Source organism: Oncorhynchus mykiss, chromosome 1, assembly GCF_057628025.1.
Source record: "Oncorhynchus mykiss isolate SJ-2025 chromosome 1, ASM5762802v1, whole genome shotgun sequence".
In the NCBI taxonomy this organism is placed as follows: Eukaryota; Metazoa; Chordata; class Actinopteri; order Salmoniformes; family Salmonidae; genus Oncorhynchus; species Oncorhynchus mykiss.
The window spans coordinates 55462114-55484341 of NC_143022.1; the positions used below are offsets into that span (position 1 = coordinate 55462114).

General features: G+C 42.7%; 1 protein-coding gene across 2 annotated transcripts in view; it reads left to right on the top strand.

Annotated features, from left to right (window-relative positions):
* LOC110525151 (transmembrane and coiled-coil domain protein 3) overlaps nucleotides 1–16406 on the top strand; it is a 49976-nt gene extending 33570 nt beyond the window's left edge. Inside the window, exons 3-7 of one of the 2 annotated variants that reach the window (XM_021605109.3) lie at nucleotides 9271–9360; nucleotides 9476–9780; nucleotides 10027–10470; nucleotides 13017–13152; nucleotides 13490–16406. In XM_021605109.3, coding sequence (XP_021460784.1) covers nucleotides 9271–9360; nucleotides 9476–9780; nucleotides 10027–10470; nucleotides 13017–13152; nucleotides 13490–13792 — 1278 coding nt within the window. In that variant the 3' untranslated portion in view covers nucleotides 13793–16406. Of the gene's footprint in view, nucleotides 1–9270; nucleotides 9379–9475; nucleotides 9781–10026; nucleotides 10471–13016; nucleotides 13153–13489 lie in introns of both variants that reach the window. The other variant, XM_021605103.3, reaches the window with a different exon arrangement.
* The last annotated feature ends 5822 nt before the right edge of the window (nucleotides 16407–22228 follow it).

Below are 22228 nucleotides of genomic sequence, written 5' to 3' on the forward strand. Positions count from 1 at the left end.
AACTGTATTAAGTGCTTTTGAATTTGTTTTTAGAAAGACGAATTTGGCCAGTCTGTGGCTTCAGGCTCATACGATGGTGCCTGGAGAGCTGGCCAGCAGCAGAGAATATCCTCTCCGAACAGCCACTGGGCAGAGATGCAGAGTTGTTTTAACATGTTTCTTTCGGTAGGCCTGAAGGTTTTTAGGCAAAATAACCAAATCAAAACGGAACGTGGGAATACGCCAGGCCTATTGGGCCAAAAATCAATGATGGCCTATTGTGTAGATAATAGAACGAAAATGAATGAAACGTTTAAGAGATCAGATGTTTTGTTTATAAATACTTTGCTACAATGACAGACTTAGTTATCGACTCACCTCGTTCCTTTCTTTTAGCATGTGCGCGTAGTAAGTACACCATGATACTTTTGGGACACTACATCACCACACTCACTCTCTTGCTCTTGGTCCTCATCTTTGTAACTCACCTTGATTTAGCACCTGTGTGTTTTAATCAGTTTCTTTATGAAAATATTTAGCAAACTCCATGACAGTAGCTAAAGCAAGGGGCTATTAGCAGCACACAAGTAGCCTACAAATGCATGCTGGGGCAGGCATACCCTGAGCTTGTGAAGTGAGCGCTACTGGAGCGAAGTTGGAGTGGGCGAGAAGGCCGACGCTCCAGTCTTTGGGAATGTCTTTGGGAATGTCGCTCGATGCTCCAGTCAAATTGGGCACGCTCCGCTCACATACACTGAATGGGAGTAAATTTGTCATAGTGGACAGAACAACCAAGAGGTGGGCAGAGCCAAGCACGAGCTAGCAAGAGTCTATTGGCTCGTTCTAGCATGTATTTGCATATTTCCGTTAGCGAAGTCCTACTCTGAAGTGCACATGTGCAATATCTGAATTATCCTTTGCACTTCTTCTTAACAACACACTTTTTTGAAACCCACTCTGTTCATAACAGATTCTATTTTTGAAAACATAGAACTGTATTTAGATCAAATGTTTCACCGGATGCAGAACACAGGAGTAAAATCAGGACTCTTGATCAGAAAACGCCTGTGGTTGCGCATTTCATGGAGGCTCGTCACATCAGCTCTCTGCGATACATTGGTATCGAACATGTTAAGTCTCCTCTGAGGGGGGAGATACTGATAATCTATCACTGAGGAAATAATTGTATTGGACTCACAATTGATCCAACATGTCTCCTAAAGGTCTGAACCAAGAGTTTGATGTCAGACCATTTCTTACATGAATATGTTACGTTGATTTATTTAAAAAAAATATTTAAAAAATTGAAAATTACATTTACATAATTATTCAGACCCTTTACTCAGAACATTGTTGAAGCACCTTTAGTAGCGATTACAACCTTGAGTCTTTTGGGGTATGACGCTACAAGCTTGGCACACCTGCATTTGGGAGTTCCTCCCATTCTTCTCTGTAGATCCTCTCAAGCTCTGTCAGGTTGGATGGGGAGTGTCGCTGCACAGCTATTTTCAGGTCTCTCCAGAGATCAGTTTCAAGTCCAGGCTCTGGCTGGGCCACTCAAGGACAATCAGAGACTTGTCCCGAAGCTACTCCTGTGTTGTCTTAGCTATGTGCTTAGGGTCGTTGTCCTGTTGGAAGGTGAACCTTCACCCCAGTCTGGGGTCCTTATCCCTCTGGAGCAGGTTTTCATCAAGGATCTCTCTGTCCTTTGCTTCATTCATCTTTCCCTCGATCCTGACTAGTCTCTCAGTCATGCCACTGAAAAACATCCCCCACAGCATGATGCTGCCGCCACTAAATTTCCTTCAGATGTGACACTTGCCATCCAGGCCAAATAGTTAAATCTTGGTTTCATCCGAACAGAGAATCTTCTTTCTCATGGTCTGAGAGTCATTTCAGTGCCTTTTGGCAAACTCCAAGCGGGCTGTCATGTGCCTTTTACTGAGGAGTGGCTTGTGTCCGACCACTGTACCATATTGGTGGAGTGCTGCAGAGATGGTTGCCCTTCTGGAAGGTTGTCCCATGTCCACAGAGGATCTCTCGAGCTCTGTCAGAGTGACCATCGGTTTCTTGGTTCCCTTTTTTCTTGATTTATTTCACCTTTATTTAACCAGGTAGGCCAGTTGAGAACAAGCTCTCATTTACAACTGCGACCTGGCCAAGATAAAGAAAAGCAGTGCGACAAAAACAACAACACAGAGGTACACACAAACAAATGTAAAGTCAATAACACAATAGAAAAAAATGTACAGTTTGTACAAATGTTGACTATTAGGGAGGCAAGGCAATAAATAGGCCATAGATGTGAAATAATTACAATGTAGCATTAGCACTGGAGTGATAAATGTGGAGATGATGATGTGCAAGTGGAGATACTGGGGTGCAAAAGATAAATATCAATATGGGGATGAGGTAGTTGGGTGTGCTATTTACAGATTTGCTGTGTACAGGTACAGCGGTAAGCTGCTCTGACAGCTGATGCTAAAAGTTAGATATAAGTCTCTAGCTTCAGTGATATTGGCAATTCATTCCAGTCATTGGCAGCAGAGAACTGGAAGGAAAGGCAGTCAAAGGAACTATTGGCTTTGGGGATGACCAGTGAAATATACCTGCTGGTGCGCATGCTACGGTGGATGTTGCTATGGTAACCAGTGAGCTGAGATAAGGCGGGGCTTTACCTAGCAAAGACTTATAGATGACCTGGAGCCAGTGGGTTTGGCAACTAATATGTAGCGAGGGCCAGCCAACGAGAGCGTACAGGTCGCAGTGGTGGGTAGTATTTGGGGCTTTGGTGACAAAACGGATGGCACTGTGATAGACTACATCCAGTTTGCTGAGTAGAGTGTTGGAGGCTATTTTGTTAATGACGTCGCTGAAGTCAAGGATCGGTAGGATAGTCAGTTTTACGAGGGTATGTTTGTCAGCATGAGTGAAGGAGGCTTTGTTGCGAACTAGGAAGCCGATTCCAGATTTAATTTTGGATTGGAGATGCTTAATGTGAGTCTGGAAGGAGAGTTTACAGTCTAACCAGACACCTAGGTATTTGGTGTTGTCCACATATTCTAAGTCAGAACCGCCCAGACTGGTGATGCTGGTCGGGCGGGCGGGTGCGGGCAGCAATCAATTGAAGAGCATGCATTTAGTTTTACATGCATTTAAAAGCAGTTGGAGGCCACGGAAGGAGTGTTGTATGGCATTGAAGCTTGTTTGGAGGTTTGTTAACATAGTGTCCAATGAAGGGCCAGATGTATACAGAATGGTGTCGTCTGCGTAGAGAAGGATCAGAGAATCACCAGCAGCACTAGTGATATCATTGATATATACAGAGAAAAGAGTCGGCCCGAGAATTGAACCCTGTGGCACCCCCATAGAGACTGCCAGAGGTCCGGACAACAGGCCCTCCGATTTGACACACTGAACTCTATCTGAGAAGTAGTTGGTGAACCAGGCAAGGCAGTCATTTGAGAAACCAGGGCTATTGAGTCTGCCAATAAGAATGCAGTGATTAACAGAGTCGAAGGCCTTGGCCAGGTCGATGAAGACAGCTGCACAGTACTGTCTTTTATCGATGGCGGTTATGATATCATTTAGGACCTTGAGCAGGGCTGAGGTGAATAATTTTAGAAAGAGAGGGTCCAGATTGTCTCGCCCAGCTGATTTGAAGGGATCCAGATTTTGCAGCCCTTTCAGAACATCAGCTCTCTGGATTTGGGTGAAGGAGAAGCAGGAGGGGCTTGGGCAAGTTGCTGCAGGGGGTGCTAAGCTGTTGGCCGGGGTATGGGTAGCTAGGTGGAAAGCATGGTCAGCTGTGGAAAAATGCTTATTGAAATGAGCGATTATCGTAGATTTATCGATGGTGACAGTGTTTCCTAGCCTCAGTGCAGTGGACAGCTGGGAGGAGGTGCTCTTTATTCTCCATGGACTTTATAGTGTCCCAAAACTTTTTGGAATTAGTGCTACAGGATACAAACTTCTGTTTGAAAAGGCTAGCCTTAGCTTTCCTAACTGACTGTGTATATTGGTTCCTGACTTCCCTGAAAAGTTGCATGTCTCGGGGGTTATTCGATGCTAATGCAGAACGCCACAGGATGTTTTTGTGCTAGTAAAGGGAAGTCAAGTCTGGGGTGAACCAAGGGCTATATCTGTCCCATTACGGACGCAGGCAATGAGGCAGTGATCGCTGAGATCCTGGTTGAAGACAGCAGCGGTGTATTTAGAGGGCAAGTTGGTCAGGATGATATCTAAGAGGGTGCCCATGGTAACAGATTTAGGGTTGTACCTGGTAGGTTCCTTGATAATTTGTGTGTGATTGAGGGCATCTAGCTTAAATTGTATGACGGCCGGGATGTTAAAACTTCATATGGCTGCAATCCCGTTAAAGGGAGCGATATGACAACATCCAGTGAAAGTACAGGGCGCCATATTCAAAAGAACAGAAATCTCATAATTAAAATTCCTCAAACATACATGTATTTTATATCGTTTTCAAGGTAGTCTTGTTGTTAATCCCACCACAGTGTCTGATTTCAAATAGGATTTATGGGGAAAGCACCACAACCGATTATGTTAGGTCACCAACAACTAAAATACACAGCCAATTTTACCAGCCAAAGAGAGAGAGAGAAAAGGCACAAATAGAGATAAAATGAATCACTAACCTCTGATAATCTTCATCAGATGACATTCATAGGACTTCATGTTACACAATACATGCATGTGTTGTTTGATAAAGTTCACATTTATATTTAAAAAAATAGGAGTTTACATTGGCGCGTTACATTCACTAGTTCCAAAAACATCCAGTGATTTTGCATAGCAACATCGATTCAACAGAAATACTCATCATAAATGTAGATGATAATACAAGTTCTACACATGGAATTATAGATATTACCTCTCCTTAATGCAACCGCTGTGTCAGATTTAAAGAAAAAAACGGAAAAAGAAACCCATGCAATAATCTGAGACGGCGCTCCGAAGTAAAAATCACCACAGCCGCAAGATGGCATCAACATAAACAAGAAATTACATGATAAATATTCCCTTACCTTTGATGATCTACATCAGAAAGCACTCCAGGAATCCCAGGTCCACAATAAATGTTTGTTTTGTTCGATAATATCCGTTATTTATGTCCAAATACCTTCGTTTGTTAGCGTGTTTGGTATACATATCCAAACGCTCATTCTGGTCAGCGTTACATCAGACAAAAACTTCAAAAAGTTATATTACAGGTTGAAGAAACATTTCAACCTAAGTACAGAATCAATCATTAGGATGTTTTTAACATATAGCTTCAATAAAGTTCCAACCGGAGTACTCCTTCTTGTCTTCATGGGTAATGGAACGCAAGTGGGTTCCATGAGGAATAAGCGTGATCAGAAAATGGCTGCTTGATAGACACCTGATACATTCTGCTCCCATTCACTCCCACAACACCATAGAAGTCTCATTAAAATGTATATTATTGGTTGACATCTAGTGGAACCCCTAGGCAGTGCAACATCATTGATATCTCAAGCGGATTTCATTGGGCTCTGGTGAATACATACAAAGCTCAGATTTCTTACTTTCTGTTTTGATTTCAACTCAGGAATTTGCCTGCCATATGAGTTCTGTTATACTCACAGACATCATTCAAACAGTTTTAGAAGCTTTAGAGTGTTTTCTATCCAATACTAATAATATGCATATATTAGCAACTGAGACTGAGCAGCAGGTTGTTTACTTTAGGCACCTTATTCATCCAAGCTACTCAATACTGCCCCCCAGCCATAAGAAGTTAAGCATATCCCAGTTTAGGTCACCTAACAGTACGAACTCTGAAGATAGATGGGGGGCAATCAGTTCACATATGGTGACCAGGGCATAGCTCTCTGACCAAGGCCCTTCTCCCCCTATTGCTCAGTTTCAGAAGAAAGGTCCTTTTTTCTGGCCATTTTGAGCCTGTAATCGAACCCACAAATGCTGATGCTCTAGATCATGGGTGTCAAACTCTGGCCCGTGGGCCAAATTTGGCCCGCGGGGTAATTATATTTGGCCCGCGAGACAATACCAAATTACTACTAGAGCTGGCCCGCCGGTATTATACAGCGCATTCACCACTAATACTACGAATCCCATAATGCTCTGCTGTTTTCACGCGCCAATCAGGACAGGACCCAGAAACGCTCTCTCCTCTGTGACAGTAGTCATAGCAACATAGACGCTACAACTGTCAGCGAGCTAACCCTTCCCAAAAATGGCGAAAAGAAAGGCAGAAAACAGGACCTTTCTGGACAAGTGGGAGGCAGAATATCTGTTTACATATGTAAAAGACAAACCTGTTTGTCTTGTTTGTGGAGTCAACGTGGCTGTAAGTAAGGAGTACAACATTAGACGACACTATGAAACAAAACACCATGACAAATACAAGGACCTGGACATGACTCAAAGGAGCCAGAAAGTAGAGGAGATGAAAAGAAGTTTGGTTTCACAACAGAATATGTTTAAAAAAGCCACATCACAAAGCGAGGCTGCTGTAAAGGCTAGTTATATAGTGGCAGCAGAGATCGCAAAATCAGCCCGGCCCTTTAATGAGGGAGAGTTCATGAAAAAGTGCATGATGAAGGTTTGTGACCTCGTATGCCCAGAGAAAAAACAAGCATTTTCAAACGTGAGCCTGAGCAGGAACACAGTAGCTGTTCGCACATGTGATCTTGCCACCAATCTGTATGACCAGCTGATGGAAAAGGGAAAAGATTTTGTTGCGTTCTCCCTCGCTGTGGATGAGAGCTGCGACGCATCTGATACTGCTCAGCTGTCAGTCTTCATCCGTGGAGTGGACTCAAATCTGTGTGTTACGGAGGAGCTATTAGGATTTAAATCAATGCATGGCACAACCACAGGAAAGGAAATCTTTGAGGAGGTTTCCAAATGTGTAACTGAAATAAAGCTGCCGTGGGATAAACTCGTTGGATTAACGACAGATGGTGCGCCAGCGATGTGCGGTAAAAAGAGTGGACTGGTGGGCATGGTTCGGGAGAAGATGCGGGAAGAGAACTGTGCAGGTGAGCTAACTGTTTACCACTGCATCATACATCAGGAAGCACTGTGTGCCAAAGCCCTAAAGATGGAACATGTTATGACCACAGTAACACAGGTAGTTAACTTTATAAGAGCCAAAGGTCTAAATCACCGCCAGTTTAAATCTTTTCTGGAGTAGTGTGGTTCGGAATACGCAGACGTGCCGTATCACACAGAGGTGAGATGGCTAAGCAGAGGAAAAGTACTGAACAGATGTTTCGAGCTGCGTGAGGAAATATGTCAATTCCTGGAAACCAAAGGGAAGGATACAGCAGAGCTCCGGGAGCAAAAGTTCCTGTGTGAGCTGGCCTTTCTCTGTGACATCTCGAGCCATCTCGATGCGCTCAACCTGCAGCTTCAGGGGCGGGGGCGCATCATCACAGACATGTACGCTGCAGTGAGGGCCTTCAAAACTAAACTGTGCCTGTGGGAGAATCAGATGCTGCAAGGAAACCCTTGCCATTTTCCCTGCTGCCAATCCTTAAAAGCGCAGATCTCTACCGCCGTGTTCCCATGCGCACAGTTTGCTGAAAAACCGCTGAGTTTAGCCGCCGATTTGCCGACTTCGATGCCCAGAAATGCAAGTTTGAACTGCTTAGTAATCCCTTCGCAGTTGATGTGGAAAATGCACCAACCAACATCCAAATGGAGCTGATTGAACTCCAGTGCAACGACACGCTGAAGTCAAAGTATGATGCTGTGGGCGCCGCACAGTTTCCACGGTTCATCCCTGACACAATGCCTCAGCTCCGCACCCAAGCTGCTCAGATGCTCTCCATGTTCGGCAGCACTTATCTATGCGAGCAACTTTTCTCCTCGATGAAGATGACCAAAACAACTCACAGGAGACGTCTGACTGATGAACATCTTCGCTCGATACTGAGGATTTCTTCAGCTCAGAGCTTGAGCCCAGACATTGATGAACTAGCATCCAAGAAGTGATGCCAGGTATCTGGCTTGGGCACATCAGATTAGACCAGTGTGCAATAATTAACGTTTTCTTTATGCACTTTTTCTTGCTACAAGGCATGGGCTTGAATGTTTGATTGATTTATTATCATTTTATTTGTAAAATTATTAGCCAGTGGAAAAAGTTTATTTTGGTATTTAAATCAGAAGGCTGCAAATAGAAAAGAGGCATACAATTTTTATTTAAATTTTATTTATTTAATAAATGAATGCCATTGATGTGTTTTTTCATTTGAAATTCGATTTTGCATGTCTCCACTATTAAATTATATATTGTATGGTAATAAGCGATGCTTGTTCCATATTCAATGTTAAAGCAAAACTTGTTTGGGTCCATATTAAAAGGTTAATTTGTTCAATGTTGGCCCGTGACTTTGTTCAGGTTTTACATTTTGGCCCACTGGGTATTTGAGTTTGACACCCCTGCTCTAGATGCTCAACTAGTCTAAAGACTAGTCTTACTTCTTTAATCAGCACAACCGTTTTCAGCTGTGCTAACATAATTGCAAAAGGGTTTTCTAATGATCAGTGCCAATTGGATCACAGGAGTGATGTTTGCTGATAATGGGCCTCTGTACGCCTATGTAGATATTCAATTTTTTAAGAATCAGCCATTTCCAGCTACAATAGTCATTTACAACATTAAGAATGTTGTCACTGTATTTCTGATCAATTTGATGATATTTTAATGGACAAAAAATGTGCTTTTCTTTCAAAAACAAGGACATTTATAAGTGGCCACAAACTTTTGAACGGTAGTTTATGTCAATAAGCCATTTCATTTTTCATTAGTAAAATTTTCAAAAAGCCTGTTTTTTCTTTGTCATTATGGAGTATTATGTATAGTTTGTTGAGGGAAAAATACATTGAATACATTTTAGAATAATGCTGCAACATAACAAAATGATCAATGGGTCTGAATACTTTCCGAATGCACTGTATGTACCTCTGTGATTAATTATGATTGACTATGCGCAAAAGTGAATTGAATTGTTTCCACACCCGCCATGTATGAAATGTGTATATTTTGAGATGTGAGCGCTGTCTGTTTGACCTGATGAATATCCATTTGGAATGGAAATGTTGTCAATAAAGCGTTAAACAGCATTAAACAGCATTAAACAGTGTGCAGGACTTCCTGTTCTTTACATGTATTCCTCATTAGCCCAGCACCTACGTTTTTAAAGATGTGCGTATGACCACAAACTTTTCTGTAAGGAACATGGACCAAAAAGTATCCTTCTTCTCCTTCCCAAGGTGACAGAGCAACTGAAGATTGAGACGGAGTCACGAGACGACAATGTGATAGAGTACCTGAAACTGGTGAACAGTGTCGACAAGCAGCAGGTGTTTACCTTTTTAACGGTTGTACTTTCTTTTCTTTCTTGCACTCGCACTCACACTTGTATTTTATTACAAGAATAGAATCTGATTGCTAAATGTCCCCCTTATGTTGATGCAGGTGGGGCGCATCAAGCATGTGTTTGAGAAGAAGAACCAGAAGTCAGCTCACAGCATTGCCCACATGCAGAAAAAGCTTGAGCAGTATCATAAGAAGATGAAGGACAGCAGCGAGAAGGACACCAGCTCCCAACACCACAGCATCTCTAAAGAGAGCTCAAAGGACATGCTAAGCCACACCATGAGCAACGTGAGCAGTGGTAGTGGACGACACCCACTGGACAAGATCAAGACAGTAGGGCCTGGCGTCTCGCTCTCGCCACCTTTCTTTTTCAGCAAGCCCCGGGACTTTGCCAACCTCATCAGGTACTGATGCAGTGTTCCATGCTGACCATGTGCTCTAACCTCTGTCGGTGTGCGTGTGTGTGTGTACACAGTGGATAACCCAGAAGGGTTGATTTTGGGTCTCAGACAGAAGAAGCAGCTGGTCTTATCGCACACCCTCAGTGGTTGCAGTGGATATGGATTCATCAGGCCACCATAGGACACAGATTTGTTCATCTACGACGATAGATAATAAAAGTTAATCTTCTTTTTTCTCTTTTTCTTCAGGAACAAGTTTGGCAGTGCCGACAACATCGCTCACCTGAAGACCTACCTCGACACGCCCTCTCCCTTCCACTCTGAAGGAACTGGGCGGGCCTTGAGTGGGAGCGCCACCTTAGTGAGTGGGAAGACCCCTGCCGCCACGCCCACGCCCAAGTACACCAGCGATGACGAGTGTTCCTCGGGCACGTCCCTGTCGGCGGACAGCAACGGGAACACAATGGCTCTGGGCGTTGGCCTGGGTCTAGAAGTGGGTGTCGGGGCAGTGATGACACCAGGGCAGATCCTGGAGTCTGGGGACAGCCAGGAGAGGCTGGGCCTGACCACGGAGGAGGTTAGGGAGATCAGGGAGGCCCAGGGGCAGCTGGAGGAGGACATGGAGGGATTCAAGACCCAGTTCAAGAAAGACCACAGCTTCATCACCCAAACGCTGCAAGAGGAGAGATACAGGTCAGGTCACAGTTATATACACTATACAGTGCATTCGGAAAGTATTCAGGCCCCATGGCTGTTTTCACATTTTGTTACGTTAAAGCCTTATTTTAAAATTGATTAAATCATTTTTCCCTCATCAATCTACACACAATAACTTATAACGACAAAACAAAAACAGTTTTTTAGACATTTTTGGCAATGTATTAAAAATAAACAGAAAAACCTTATTTACATAAGTATTCAGACCCTTTGCTATGAGACTCTAAATTAAGCTCAGGTGCATCCTGTTTCCATTGATCGTCCTTGAGATATTGCTGCAACTTGATTGTCCACCTGTGGTAAATTCAATTGATTGGACATGATTTGGGAAGGCACACACCTGTCTCTATAAGGTCCCACAGTTGACAGTGCATGTCAGAGAAAAAAGCAAGCCATGAGGTCAAAGGAATTGTCCGTAGAGCTCTGAGACAGGATTGTGTCGAGGCATAGATCTGGGGAAGGGTACCAAAAAATGTCAGCAGCATTGAAGGTCCCCAAGAACACAGTGGCCTCCATCATTCTTAAATGGAAGAAGTTTGGAACCACCATGGCTCTTCCTAGAGCTGGCCACCCTGCCAAACTGCACAATCAGGGTAGAAGGGCCTTGGTCAGGGAGGTGGCCAAGAACCCCATGGTCACTCTGACAGAGCTCTAGAGTTCCTCTGTGGAGATTAGAGGACCTTCCAGAAGGACCACCATCTCTGCAGCACTCCACCAATCAGGCCTTTATGGTAAAGCGGCCAGACGGAAGCCACTCATGAGTACAATGCACATGTCAGCCCACATGGAGTTTGCCAAAGGCACCTAAAGGACTCTGGCCATGAGAAACAAGATTCTCTGGTCTGATGAAACCAAGATTGAAATATTTGGCATGAATGCAAGCGTCACGTCTGAAGGAAACCTGGCACCTCCCTACGGTGAAGCCTGTTGGTAGCAGCATTATGCTGTGGGGATGTTTTTCAGCGGTAGGGACTGGGAGACTATTCAGAATCGAGGGAAAGATGAATGGAGCAAAGTACAGAGAGATCCTTGATTGAAAACTTGCTCCAGAGCACTCAGGACCTCAGACTGGGGCAAAGGTTCAGCGGATCTTGAGAGGATCTACGGAGAAGATTAGGAGAAACTCCCCAAATACAGGTGTGCCAAGCTTATTAGCGTCATACCCTAGAAGACTTGAGGTTGTAATCGCTGACAACGGTGCTTCAACAAGTACTGAGTCTGAATAATTATGTACAGTTGAAGTCGGAAGTTTACATACACTTATGCTGTAGTCATTAAAACTCATTTTTCAACCACTCCACAAATGTCTTGTTAACAAACTATAGTTTTGGCAAGTCCGTTAAGACATCTACTTTGTGCATGACACAAGTAATTTTTCCAACAATTGTTTACAGACAGATTATTTCACTTATAATTCACTGTATCACAATTCCAGGAGGTCAGAAGTTTACATACACTAAGTTGACTGTGCCTTTAAACAGCTTGGAAAATTCCAGAAAATTATGTCATGGCTTTAGAAGCTTCTGATAGGCTGATTGACATAATTTGAGTCAATTGAAGGTGTACCTGTGGATGTATTTCAAGGCCTACCTTCAAACTCAGTGCCTCTTTGCTTGACATCATGGGAAAATCAAAATAAATTAAACCTCCACAAGTCTGGTTCATCCTTGGGAGTAATTTCCAAATGCCTGAAGGTACCACGTTCATCTGTACAAACAATAGTATGCAAGTATAAACACCATGGGACCATGCAGCCGTCATACCGCTCAGGAAGGAGATGCGTTCGGTCTCCTAGAGATGAACGTACTTTGGTGCGAAAAGTGCAAATCAATCCCAGAACAACAGCAAAGGACCTTGTGAAGATGCTGGAGGAAACGGGTACAAATGTATCTATATCCACAGTAAAACGCGTCCTATATCGACATAACCTGGTTTGCAATTACACATAGGGACAAAGATCGTACTTCATGGAGAAATGTCCTCTGGTCTGATTAATCAAAAATGGAACTGTTTGGTCATAATGACCATTGTTATGTTTGGTGGAAAAAGGGGGATGCTTGCAAGCCGAAGAACACCATCCCAACCATTACGCACGGGGGTGGCAGCATCATGTTGTGGGGGTGCTTTGCTGCATGAGGGACTGGTGCACTTCACAAAATAGATGGCAACATGAGGCCACATGAGGCCATATCCACAAAATTATGTGGATATATTGAAGCAACATCTCAAGACATCAGTAAAGAAAGTTAAAGCTTGGTCGCAAATGCCTCTTCCACATGGACAATGACCCCAAGCATACTTCCAAAGTTGTGGCAAAATTACCCACTGGGAATTTGATGAAAGAAAGAAACGCAGAAATAAATCCCTCTCTCTGCTATAATTCTGACATATCACATTCTTAAAATAAAGTGGTGATCCTAACTGATCTAAGACTGGGATTTACCAATTTTAGTGTTTATGTAATTCTATTTCCTGGTAGGTATGACCAATCACAGTGTATATATAATTGTATTTCCTGGTAGGTGTGAGCGGTTGGAGGACCAGCTGAATGATCTGACTGAGCTCCACCAGGCCGAGACAGCCGACCTGAAACAGGAGCTGGCCAGCATTGAGGAGAGAGTGGCCTACCAAGCCTACGAGAGGGCTAGAGACATACAGGTACTGTACACACACACTGGTGCATTGCTACTGTCGTCAGCACAATGACAGCAGCTAGCTGTTCCCATAGACTTCCAGTCATAGAGCCAATGACTATCAATTGAAAGATTTTTATTTATTTTTTATTACATATTTTTTGCAGTTTCCCTTATAAATTAATATAGGGGAAACACTGCACACAATCTAGATTACTCTCTAAACTGCTTTTATTTGAAACAAATCCCATTGCTTCTATGTTGAAATTGAATTCTGAACCCAAAGGCGACGTTTTCTAGACAGGGTTTATAGACCACGTTCTTCCCTCCCTCTCTCTCCCCCTCTCTCTCCCCCTCTACAGGAGGCCCTAGAGTCATGCCAGACGCGGGTCTCTAAACTAGAGCTCCAGCAGCAGCAGCAACAAACCGTACAGCTTGAGTCCCGTGATGCCAGGGTGCTTCTGGGTAAAAGTATCAACATCATGCTCGCCATCGTCACCGTGATCCTTGTATGCGTCTCCACGGCCGCCAAGTTCGCGGCACCCCTACTGCGGAGCCGTCGCCACGTGATGGGCACCTTCCTGGGCATGTGTTTGTTGGCGCTGTTCTGGAGGAACTGGGAGAATCTACAGTGTGCTGTGGAGAGGGTCCTGGTGCCAGCCTGAGGGGGGACAATAGTCTAATGCTGTCCATGTCACTCACTGCAACAAATGATCTACGGACTGATCTCAGAACTCCAACAAAACAGCCTATTGATGTAGTAAAATGCAGAAGGTGCATAATGCAAAAGAAGTCCGCTGGGGGGAAATGGAGCTAGCAAAGCATGGTCACTGACTGGTTAATCGCATCACCTAGAATAACACTGAATATCAAGACATTGTGGGGTGAATGAACACACAATAACTGACATAACAACAGAAACGACAACCACACCACTTGAGAATGTTGTAATCCTTGATCAATGCTGTTTCTTGCAATTGTAAGGTTTAATCAATGCTCCCAGAAACAAGTCTTGCCGTGTTAAGTCCATCATGAGAGACTTCAACATATAGGTTCTCCATTGGTCAGAAGAGGGGATGCTGTCCAGAACACACTACAACAAATAATTTCCAGACAGTCAGATCACGTGCATAGTGCAGAAGAATTGCGATAGAGCAAGCATGATTGGGGAAAGATAGGAGCTGGGTAAAGCATGGTTACTAACTGACTGACTGTTCATTATACAGTATATTGCTGGATCACAATCTCCAATGTCTCTGACAGGGTTGGTAGGTTGGTCACGGCACACAATCATCAGAGGGCACGGTTGCATCACGGTTGTCTTACAGGTCGCAGAGGTTCATGGTTCTTCACCCTATCCACGCCATCAATACACACACGCACACACACAACTCAGCCTTGATGGGCGGCCCTGCCAACATTTTACCACAGAGACTACAGTCCACAATACAGGAGTCAGGGAGGTGGACATCTTGTTTAGATCTTGTATGTCTTAAGGCTTATGTCTTACAGCCAATCCTCATTCCTTCTTTATTACCTTGCCTGCAGTCAGAGGTTTGTCAGCATTCTTTTACAACTGCTGTTGACTTGGTTAGTTTACTTATTTTATTGGATACATTTTAAAAGTGAAATATGTTTGATTGCTTCTTTTTTTTAACAGCCACTTGTTTGTTTTTAGGAAAGGATGTTCTCTGTTTCCCTCTAGATGGAGAAATGACGGGATGCTGTCTGAAGGTTTGGGGGATGTAAAAAAAAAGAATCCGATTTTTTTTCTTCTCCATATAGAAACGTATACATACGAACAACAAATGACAGACACAGCCAAACAATGACTACATCTCATCTGCCCAGAAACAGCATGCTCACACCCCCATCCCTAGTGCCTGCATTATTGTTTGCCACTTAAATTGTATCAATTTGTTTTTCTCAGTCGCCCCTACTATTTCCATATTTAAATAATACCGAATGCCAATAGTTATAATTAATAGATAGAGAAAGTATTTCTCAGAGAGGAGGAGGGACTGATAAGGTTGATTTGGCCAATTGATTGATGTTTGTTGACCTTCAAGAGGAAGTAGTGGACTCTTTGTAACACTGTCATATGAGGCTTTGGGTTCTTTTACTGTTCCTCTGAAACACTTTTTCTGTTCCAATGGGTGATAGGCTAGCTAGCTACTCTAGTCCAATGAGAAGCAACTGAGCATTGAGCAGCCTTACATATACTCCACAGTGGATAGAGATAAGCACTAAAAGGAGTATATTTGGGGGTCTGGGGGGTCGACTAGCACAAGGACTAGTATCTGTATGTGGACTTAACATGACAGATACAGACCATATCTAATGTTTGTTTGTTGTAATAACATTTCCTCTAATTTGTTTGTTTGTATTGACCTAGTCACGCACAGACAGGGTTGTTGTTATTTACCTGCTGCTGACTGTATGTACAGTATGAGATTTGGGTAATACTTTATTTTACAGCACAGTTTAAGATGGTTCTAGTGTTGCAATACTCGGGTAACTTTCCCAAAATGTCCATGTTTTCCATAAATCCTGTTTTATTAGGATTCCCAATTCTCTGCTTATTCCCATTTTTATTCCAGGAATCTTCCAACTGTGAATTTGGGGAAAGTTACCGGAATTTTAGCAATTATTACGTAATTACCGTTTTAACATTTTAATTTCTAACTATAGTACCTGCTAAACAGGGGGTACAGAGATGATTTATGTTCCTCTGTTTTGATACACCGGAAGAATTTACCTGAACATGGATTAGATTTATTACAGTCTCTTATTCATCTACAGTGAACATGGATTAGATTCATTACAGTCTCTTATTCATCTACAGTGAACATGGATTTGATTCATTACAGACTCTTATTCATCTTCAGTGAACATGGATTTGATTCATTACAGACTCTTATTCATCTTCAGTGAACATGGATTAGATTCATTACAGTCTCTTATTCATCTTCAGTGAACATGGATTAGATTCATTACAGTCTCTTATTCATCTTCACTGCACAATAATATGATTTACCTGCTCTCATACATTATGTGCCTTCTTGTATGCGACAATTCTGTTAAAATTAAACAAAAAAAATGTAGTCAACAAACCACTCCATGATATTTGAGTGAGTGGGATATTTTGTGCTTGCCTGTCAGATATTTGCCTATGATAAAAAAAAAAAATTTAAGTCAGGAATACCACCTTAGTGGTATGGATGACAGTAACGGTCAAAATAATGAATAAACTAATGAAATAAAGTAATTATTAGTTCATTCATGTCTGAGGTTTCTCCATTGATAAAGTTGAGCTGTCAACTGTCCAGGTCTGTTCTATAACCACAAGGGGGTGTAAGTGCTTCAACAAAAATCCTGATGAATAGTTACCTGAACAGTGCAACAGCAGCCTCGACTGGCCATGATATATCATGACATGATTCCTCTACTAAGCTCTCTCCCGTCTAGTTTCCGTCTAACACTGCAGTGAATCAAGGTCTGTCTGTCTGTGGATCGATTCCAGTGAAACTATGGCAAAAATGACCCCTCTTTCTCTGTGTGTGTGTTGTCTCCAACAGGGCGGCCACCCATGGGTTTCTAGGGTAGTGTTGATGTTCACAGAAAGAGATGCTGCTTAGCCTGGCGGGGGGGGGGGGGGGGGGGGGGAGTAAGAAAACAGATTTCCTCTGCATGTCAGGAATACGTGCAGAGAGAGAGAGAAGGAATGAGGATGGTACATAGATGCATAGAGATAAAAAATTATGTGTACAGTGTTCTAACTCTAGATAGATAGCAGTATCAAAAAAGTAAAATATGAAAATAAGATACTGTAGCTAGCTTTATCTGACTGTGTGGATCACTGGTACCCATGTAATAGCTCTATCTAGCTGTGTGAGGTATGGGAGCCATAGACTGGGAGGTTGGAGATTAAAACAGCCAGCCACACACTCTCAGTTTGTGTGTGTTGTGTGGGTGGACTAGCTCTGGTTGGCTTTGTGGAACAGCGAAGGCCTCTAGGGGAAAACACAAGCATCTCAGATGTGTATGACACAGAGAGCATGGATATGACTACGAGCTACACACACGCTCTGGGACACAGGGATTAAGAGATGTAGTAGTGGGTATAAATGGAGGGCCAATCATTTCTCAATTCTCTCCAATCTGTTTTCTGTAAAGCTGTGTTTATTATGCACATAAAGAGAGAGAGCAAGAGAGAGAGAGCGAGAGAGAGCTGTCTGGATGTAACCTCATCGTTGAGTGTTTTCCATTCATTACTTCCCAGCTGTGTGTGTGTGTGTGTGTGTGTGTGTGTGTGTGTGTGTGTGTGTGTGTGTGTGTGTGTGTGTGTGTGTGTGTGTGTGTGTGGCTGGCTGCAGCCTATTAACTTGGCTCTGCTTCATAATGAGCTAGTAATTATCCTGGGACTTCATCAATTCTCTACAGACACACACAGAGGAAGCATCCTAAAAGGCACCCTATTCCCTATATAGTGCGCTACTTTTGACCAGAGCCTATGGACTATAGCGCGCTATATAGGGAATGGGGTGCAATTTAGGACAAAGCCGCAGAGCAGAGGGGCTGGAGAGCCTCCTCAGGTTGGCATGGTGACCACAGCAGGCCAGGGGATGGGTCGTGGAAGTGAGCACTGTAAAGCGCTACTGGGGGAGAATGGGGTGAGGGTGAGATTATTTTTTCGTAGAGAAAGTTTAGACAATGTGTGCAAATTCATTGTCAAATCAAAATCATTTTTTGATGTTACATCAATGCCATCTCTTAATTTGTGTGTGTGTGTGTTTATTTCTCAGATGGGAAAGTTATGACCTCGCCAACCAACTTTCAGGCGATGATTTAAACTGCTCTGGCAGTATAAGACCCTTCCTATTTCCTGTTGATGCTGTCATAGCAACAGCACATGTTTATCTTCACCTCGCCCTCTATTATAACAAGGTTTATCCCGGTTTTATTCATTATAATACAATGTATCAATGCACTTTGAAACACATGAACAAATTGTTATACACACCACAAGACATGTAACCCTACAATATACACTACATGACCAAAAGTATGTGGACACCTGTTGAACATCCCATTCCAATGCCATGGGCATTAATATGGAGTTGTTCCCCCCTTTGCTGTTATAACAGTCTCCACTCTACTGGGAAGGCTTTCCATTCGATGTTTGAACATTGCTGCGGGGACTTGCTTCCATTCAGCCTAGAGCATTAGTGAGGTCCGGGCACCGATGTTGGGTGATTAGGCTTGTCTTGCAGTTGGCGTTCCAATTCATTCCAAAGGTGTTCGATGGGGTTGAGGTCAGGGCTCTTTGCAGGCCAGTCAAGTTCTTCCACACCGATCTCGACAAACCATTTCTGTATGGACCTCGCTTTGTGCACGGGGGCATTGTCATGCTGAAACAGGAAAGGGCCTTCCTGAAACTGTTGCCACAAAGTCGTCTAGAATTTTTTTTTGCTGTCATTTTTTTCTGTAACTCTAATATTTCCCTTCACTAGAACTAAGGGGCCTAGCCCGAATCATGACAAATAGCCCCAGGCCATCCTCCACCAAACTTTACAGTTGGAACTATGTATTGGGGCAAGTAGTGTTCACCTGGCATCCGCCTAACCCAGATTCGTCCGTCGGACTGCCAGATGGTGAAGTGTGATTCATCACTCCAGGGAATGCTTTTCCACTGCCTCAGAGTCCAATAGCGTTGCGCTTTACACCACCAGCAGACGCTTGGCATTGCGCATGGTGATCTTAGGCTTGGAAACATGGAAACCCATTTCATGAAGCTCCCGACAAACAGTTATTGTGCTGACGTCGCTTCCAGAGGCAGTTTGGAACTCGTAGTGAGTGTTGCAACCCAGGACATGCAATTTTTACACGCTATTCTGTAAGTTCGTGTGTGGCCTACCACTTCGTGGGTGAGCCGTTGTTGCTCCTAGACATTTTTTCTTCACAATAACAGTACTTGCAGTTGTCCGGGTCAGCTTTAGCAGGGTAGAACATTTTACAAACGGACTTGATGGAAAGGTGGCATCCTATGACCGTGCCATGATGAAAGTCACTGAACTCTTCAGTAAGGCCATTCTACTGCCAATGTTTGTCTATGGAGATTGCATGGCTGTGTGCTCGATTTCATAGACCTGTCAGCAACGGATGTGGCTGAAATAGCTGAATCCATTCATTTGAAGGGGTGTCCACATACGTTTGTACATATAGTGTATGTATGCTTGAGTGACCTTGCAATATTTACATTTCATAAGTTCCCAAGGATCATAGTGATCTTTCTCAACTAACACACATGATATCAAATTATGTTTTCTGTGGAAGTATTTGATCAGTAAGAACCCTGAATTGTTACATAACCCAGCAAAGCACTTCTTTAAAATGCCCTAATTCAAAGGCACCTCAGATTTGCTGCTTTAGTTGCTTAGCAACCATCCAGCTCCACAGCTATGCTTGAAGCTAAAACAGCAGCAGCAGCACAGTTTTCCTAAGCAGTAGATTGGATGTTGGGTGAATGTGCATCACTGTCGTTTTGAACCCAAAGGTTGGATTACATGTATTAACTAATGTAATGTAACATTGTGAAAAGTTTATTTTACTCGTTCCATGTAAAATAAGTTGATTGTGCAGGTGTAAATAAATAGTCCACTGGCCTAACGTCATGTATCCAGGGGAACTCGGAGGCAACAGCATGTCACACCCATGTTCATGGTCAATATTTCTTAGATTTGCGTCGGGACTATATGTTGTGGAATGATTCAATAGTATAAATAAATTAATAAAATAAAAAAATAATTAGAAAATATGTCAATAATTATTTGAATATGTCGGTAACCCGTTGTATAAAAGTGATAATGCCCTAAAGGCCGGTGTTTGGAGGATATATTGGCACGATTTGCTAGCCCGAGGCCGTCTCGAACCTAACAACACACATGCCAATATATCCTCCAAACACCGGCTCATTATCACTCAAACAAACCATACAAACTATACATTCCATCATCATCTCTGCATGTTAAAACACATAGACAAAACAAAGACCACAGTATGTTTGGCTGAGAGGATCCGAGGAGAACTCTTTCCCCTCCTTATGACCTCACAATGGGAACATTCTCTCTGGGAATATTCTCTTGGCCTTCCAGGACAAACGAGTTCTCTTCTCTCTGAGAAACACTGACTACCACTGCATGAAGTCAACATTCCTAACCTCCCATCAGTCCCCTGGCTCTGCTGTGGCTGTGGCTGTTCAGACGTAGAAATAGAGCAGGAAAAGTCCCTCGGACCATGACAATCTAACAGTACATTCATGGATACACCCAATATGGCTGACATGGTATTTGTGATGCATATTATTGCCTAACTTCTCTTGCCAATGCTGTGGCTGTGGCTGTTCAACCCATGAAAGCCCATCAGACCATGACAATCTGACAGTACATTCAATATGGCTGTCATGGTCTTTGTGATGCATAGAATTGCTATGGTAATTATATTTTTATAGTTCAGTTTACAGAGATGCATCTTATGGGACTAGTATTACCATAGAACGTCGGTTTTGTAATAATTACCCCAGCATGTCCGTTTTTTCAGTGCACGATTCGGACAGGATTAGTTTTACCAAACTACCCCTGTGTGTGTCTGAGGCAACCACTTCCTCATCTGACGGTACATCTGTTTGAGGAAACAGACACGTGGAATTGATGAAACTGGTTCTGAAGAGACATCAATCTTTCCGTCTGTTGTTGAATTTCCTTGTCGCATTGACTCTTGGATCTTGTTTTCTGTCCTTATCTCACACACACACACACACACACACATATACACACACACACACACACACACTCTTACCAAAATATTCACACGTGTTTGTTTCTCAGTGCTGTACAGATATAGGAAAACGTGTTGTTTTGAACACCTTTCTCATTCAGATAAAACATGCTGCTTGATTAATGTGTGAGCACTTCCTGCTTTGTGACAGTGTTGTGATATGAACATCCTCTGGTGAGGGAGAGAGGCCAATGAGGAGTTAAGCCCTCTCTCCTCTCTTCTCTTCTACTCTCTTCTCATCTAGTCCTCTAGAGTCATATTTTCAGACTCTGTCTCACGTCACGATTCTGGCTTGTTGCGTAGATAAGCTGCCATATGTGAGAAAGACAGTCGTAGATAAGCGGCCAGATGTGAGTGATAGAAAAAAAGGAAGGAGGAAGAATGAGAAGAGTGGAGAGGGGGGGTGAGGGGAGGACGTATACTTGAGAATAGTTTTTTTTAGAATGAGCGCTGTTCATTAGCAGTAAACATGAGAAAGAGAGAAACTCAAACCGGGGGAGGGGAAAGGAACAATGGATCAGCAATCTACAGAGCTAGCTGTCAGCCTCCACAGCCACACACATGCAAATTATATTTAGCCTAATCCTTAACCTAACCTTAAATCTAAAATGGCATCTTTCCTTTTGGGGACCGGCGAAATGTCCTCACATTTTCTTTGTTTTACTATCCTTGTGAGGACTTTTGGTACCCAAAAGGATAGTAAAGTTAGACCACACACACACACAAACACACATTGCTGAGAGATTAGTGTTTTTCTAGGTCAGTTCAGTTTCGGTTTGATTATTAAAAAATAATCACGTAAATGCATTATAAAATAACATATGGAAGTGTTTTAAAATGGTCGTACCATGTATCATTTAGATATTTGGACTTTTAGGCCTCTTTTAGGTATATAAAAACATATATATATATATATATATATATATATATAAAATATATAATGAGGCTTTACTTCTATAGCCCATAGAAACACATTGAATAAGACATTCTGAAAATGGCAAGAAATACAGTCAAAATAAAAATAATAAGGAATAAAGTTTTGAAGTGTCTGTCCTATATCTAGGAGATATAAGAAAGTTACGGAAATATATATATATATATATATATATATATATATATATATATATATATTATATATATTTAGATACTTTTTTTTTTTACACATATTTAACCCCTTGTTTTTTTTTGCACAAAATCTCCCTTACTTCTATTTTTTTGTATGGGTTACCTTCAGACGAGTGTTCATGAGAGTCTTCCCTTTCCAC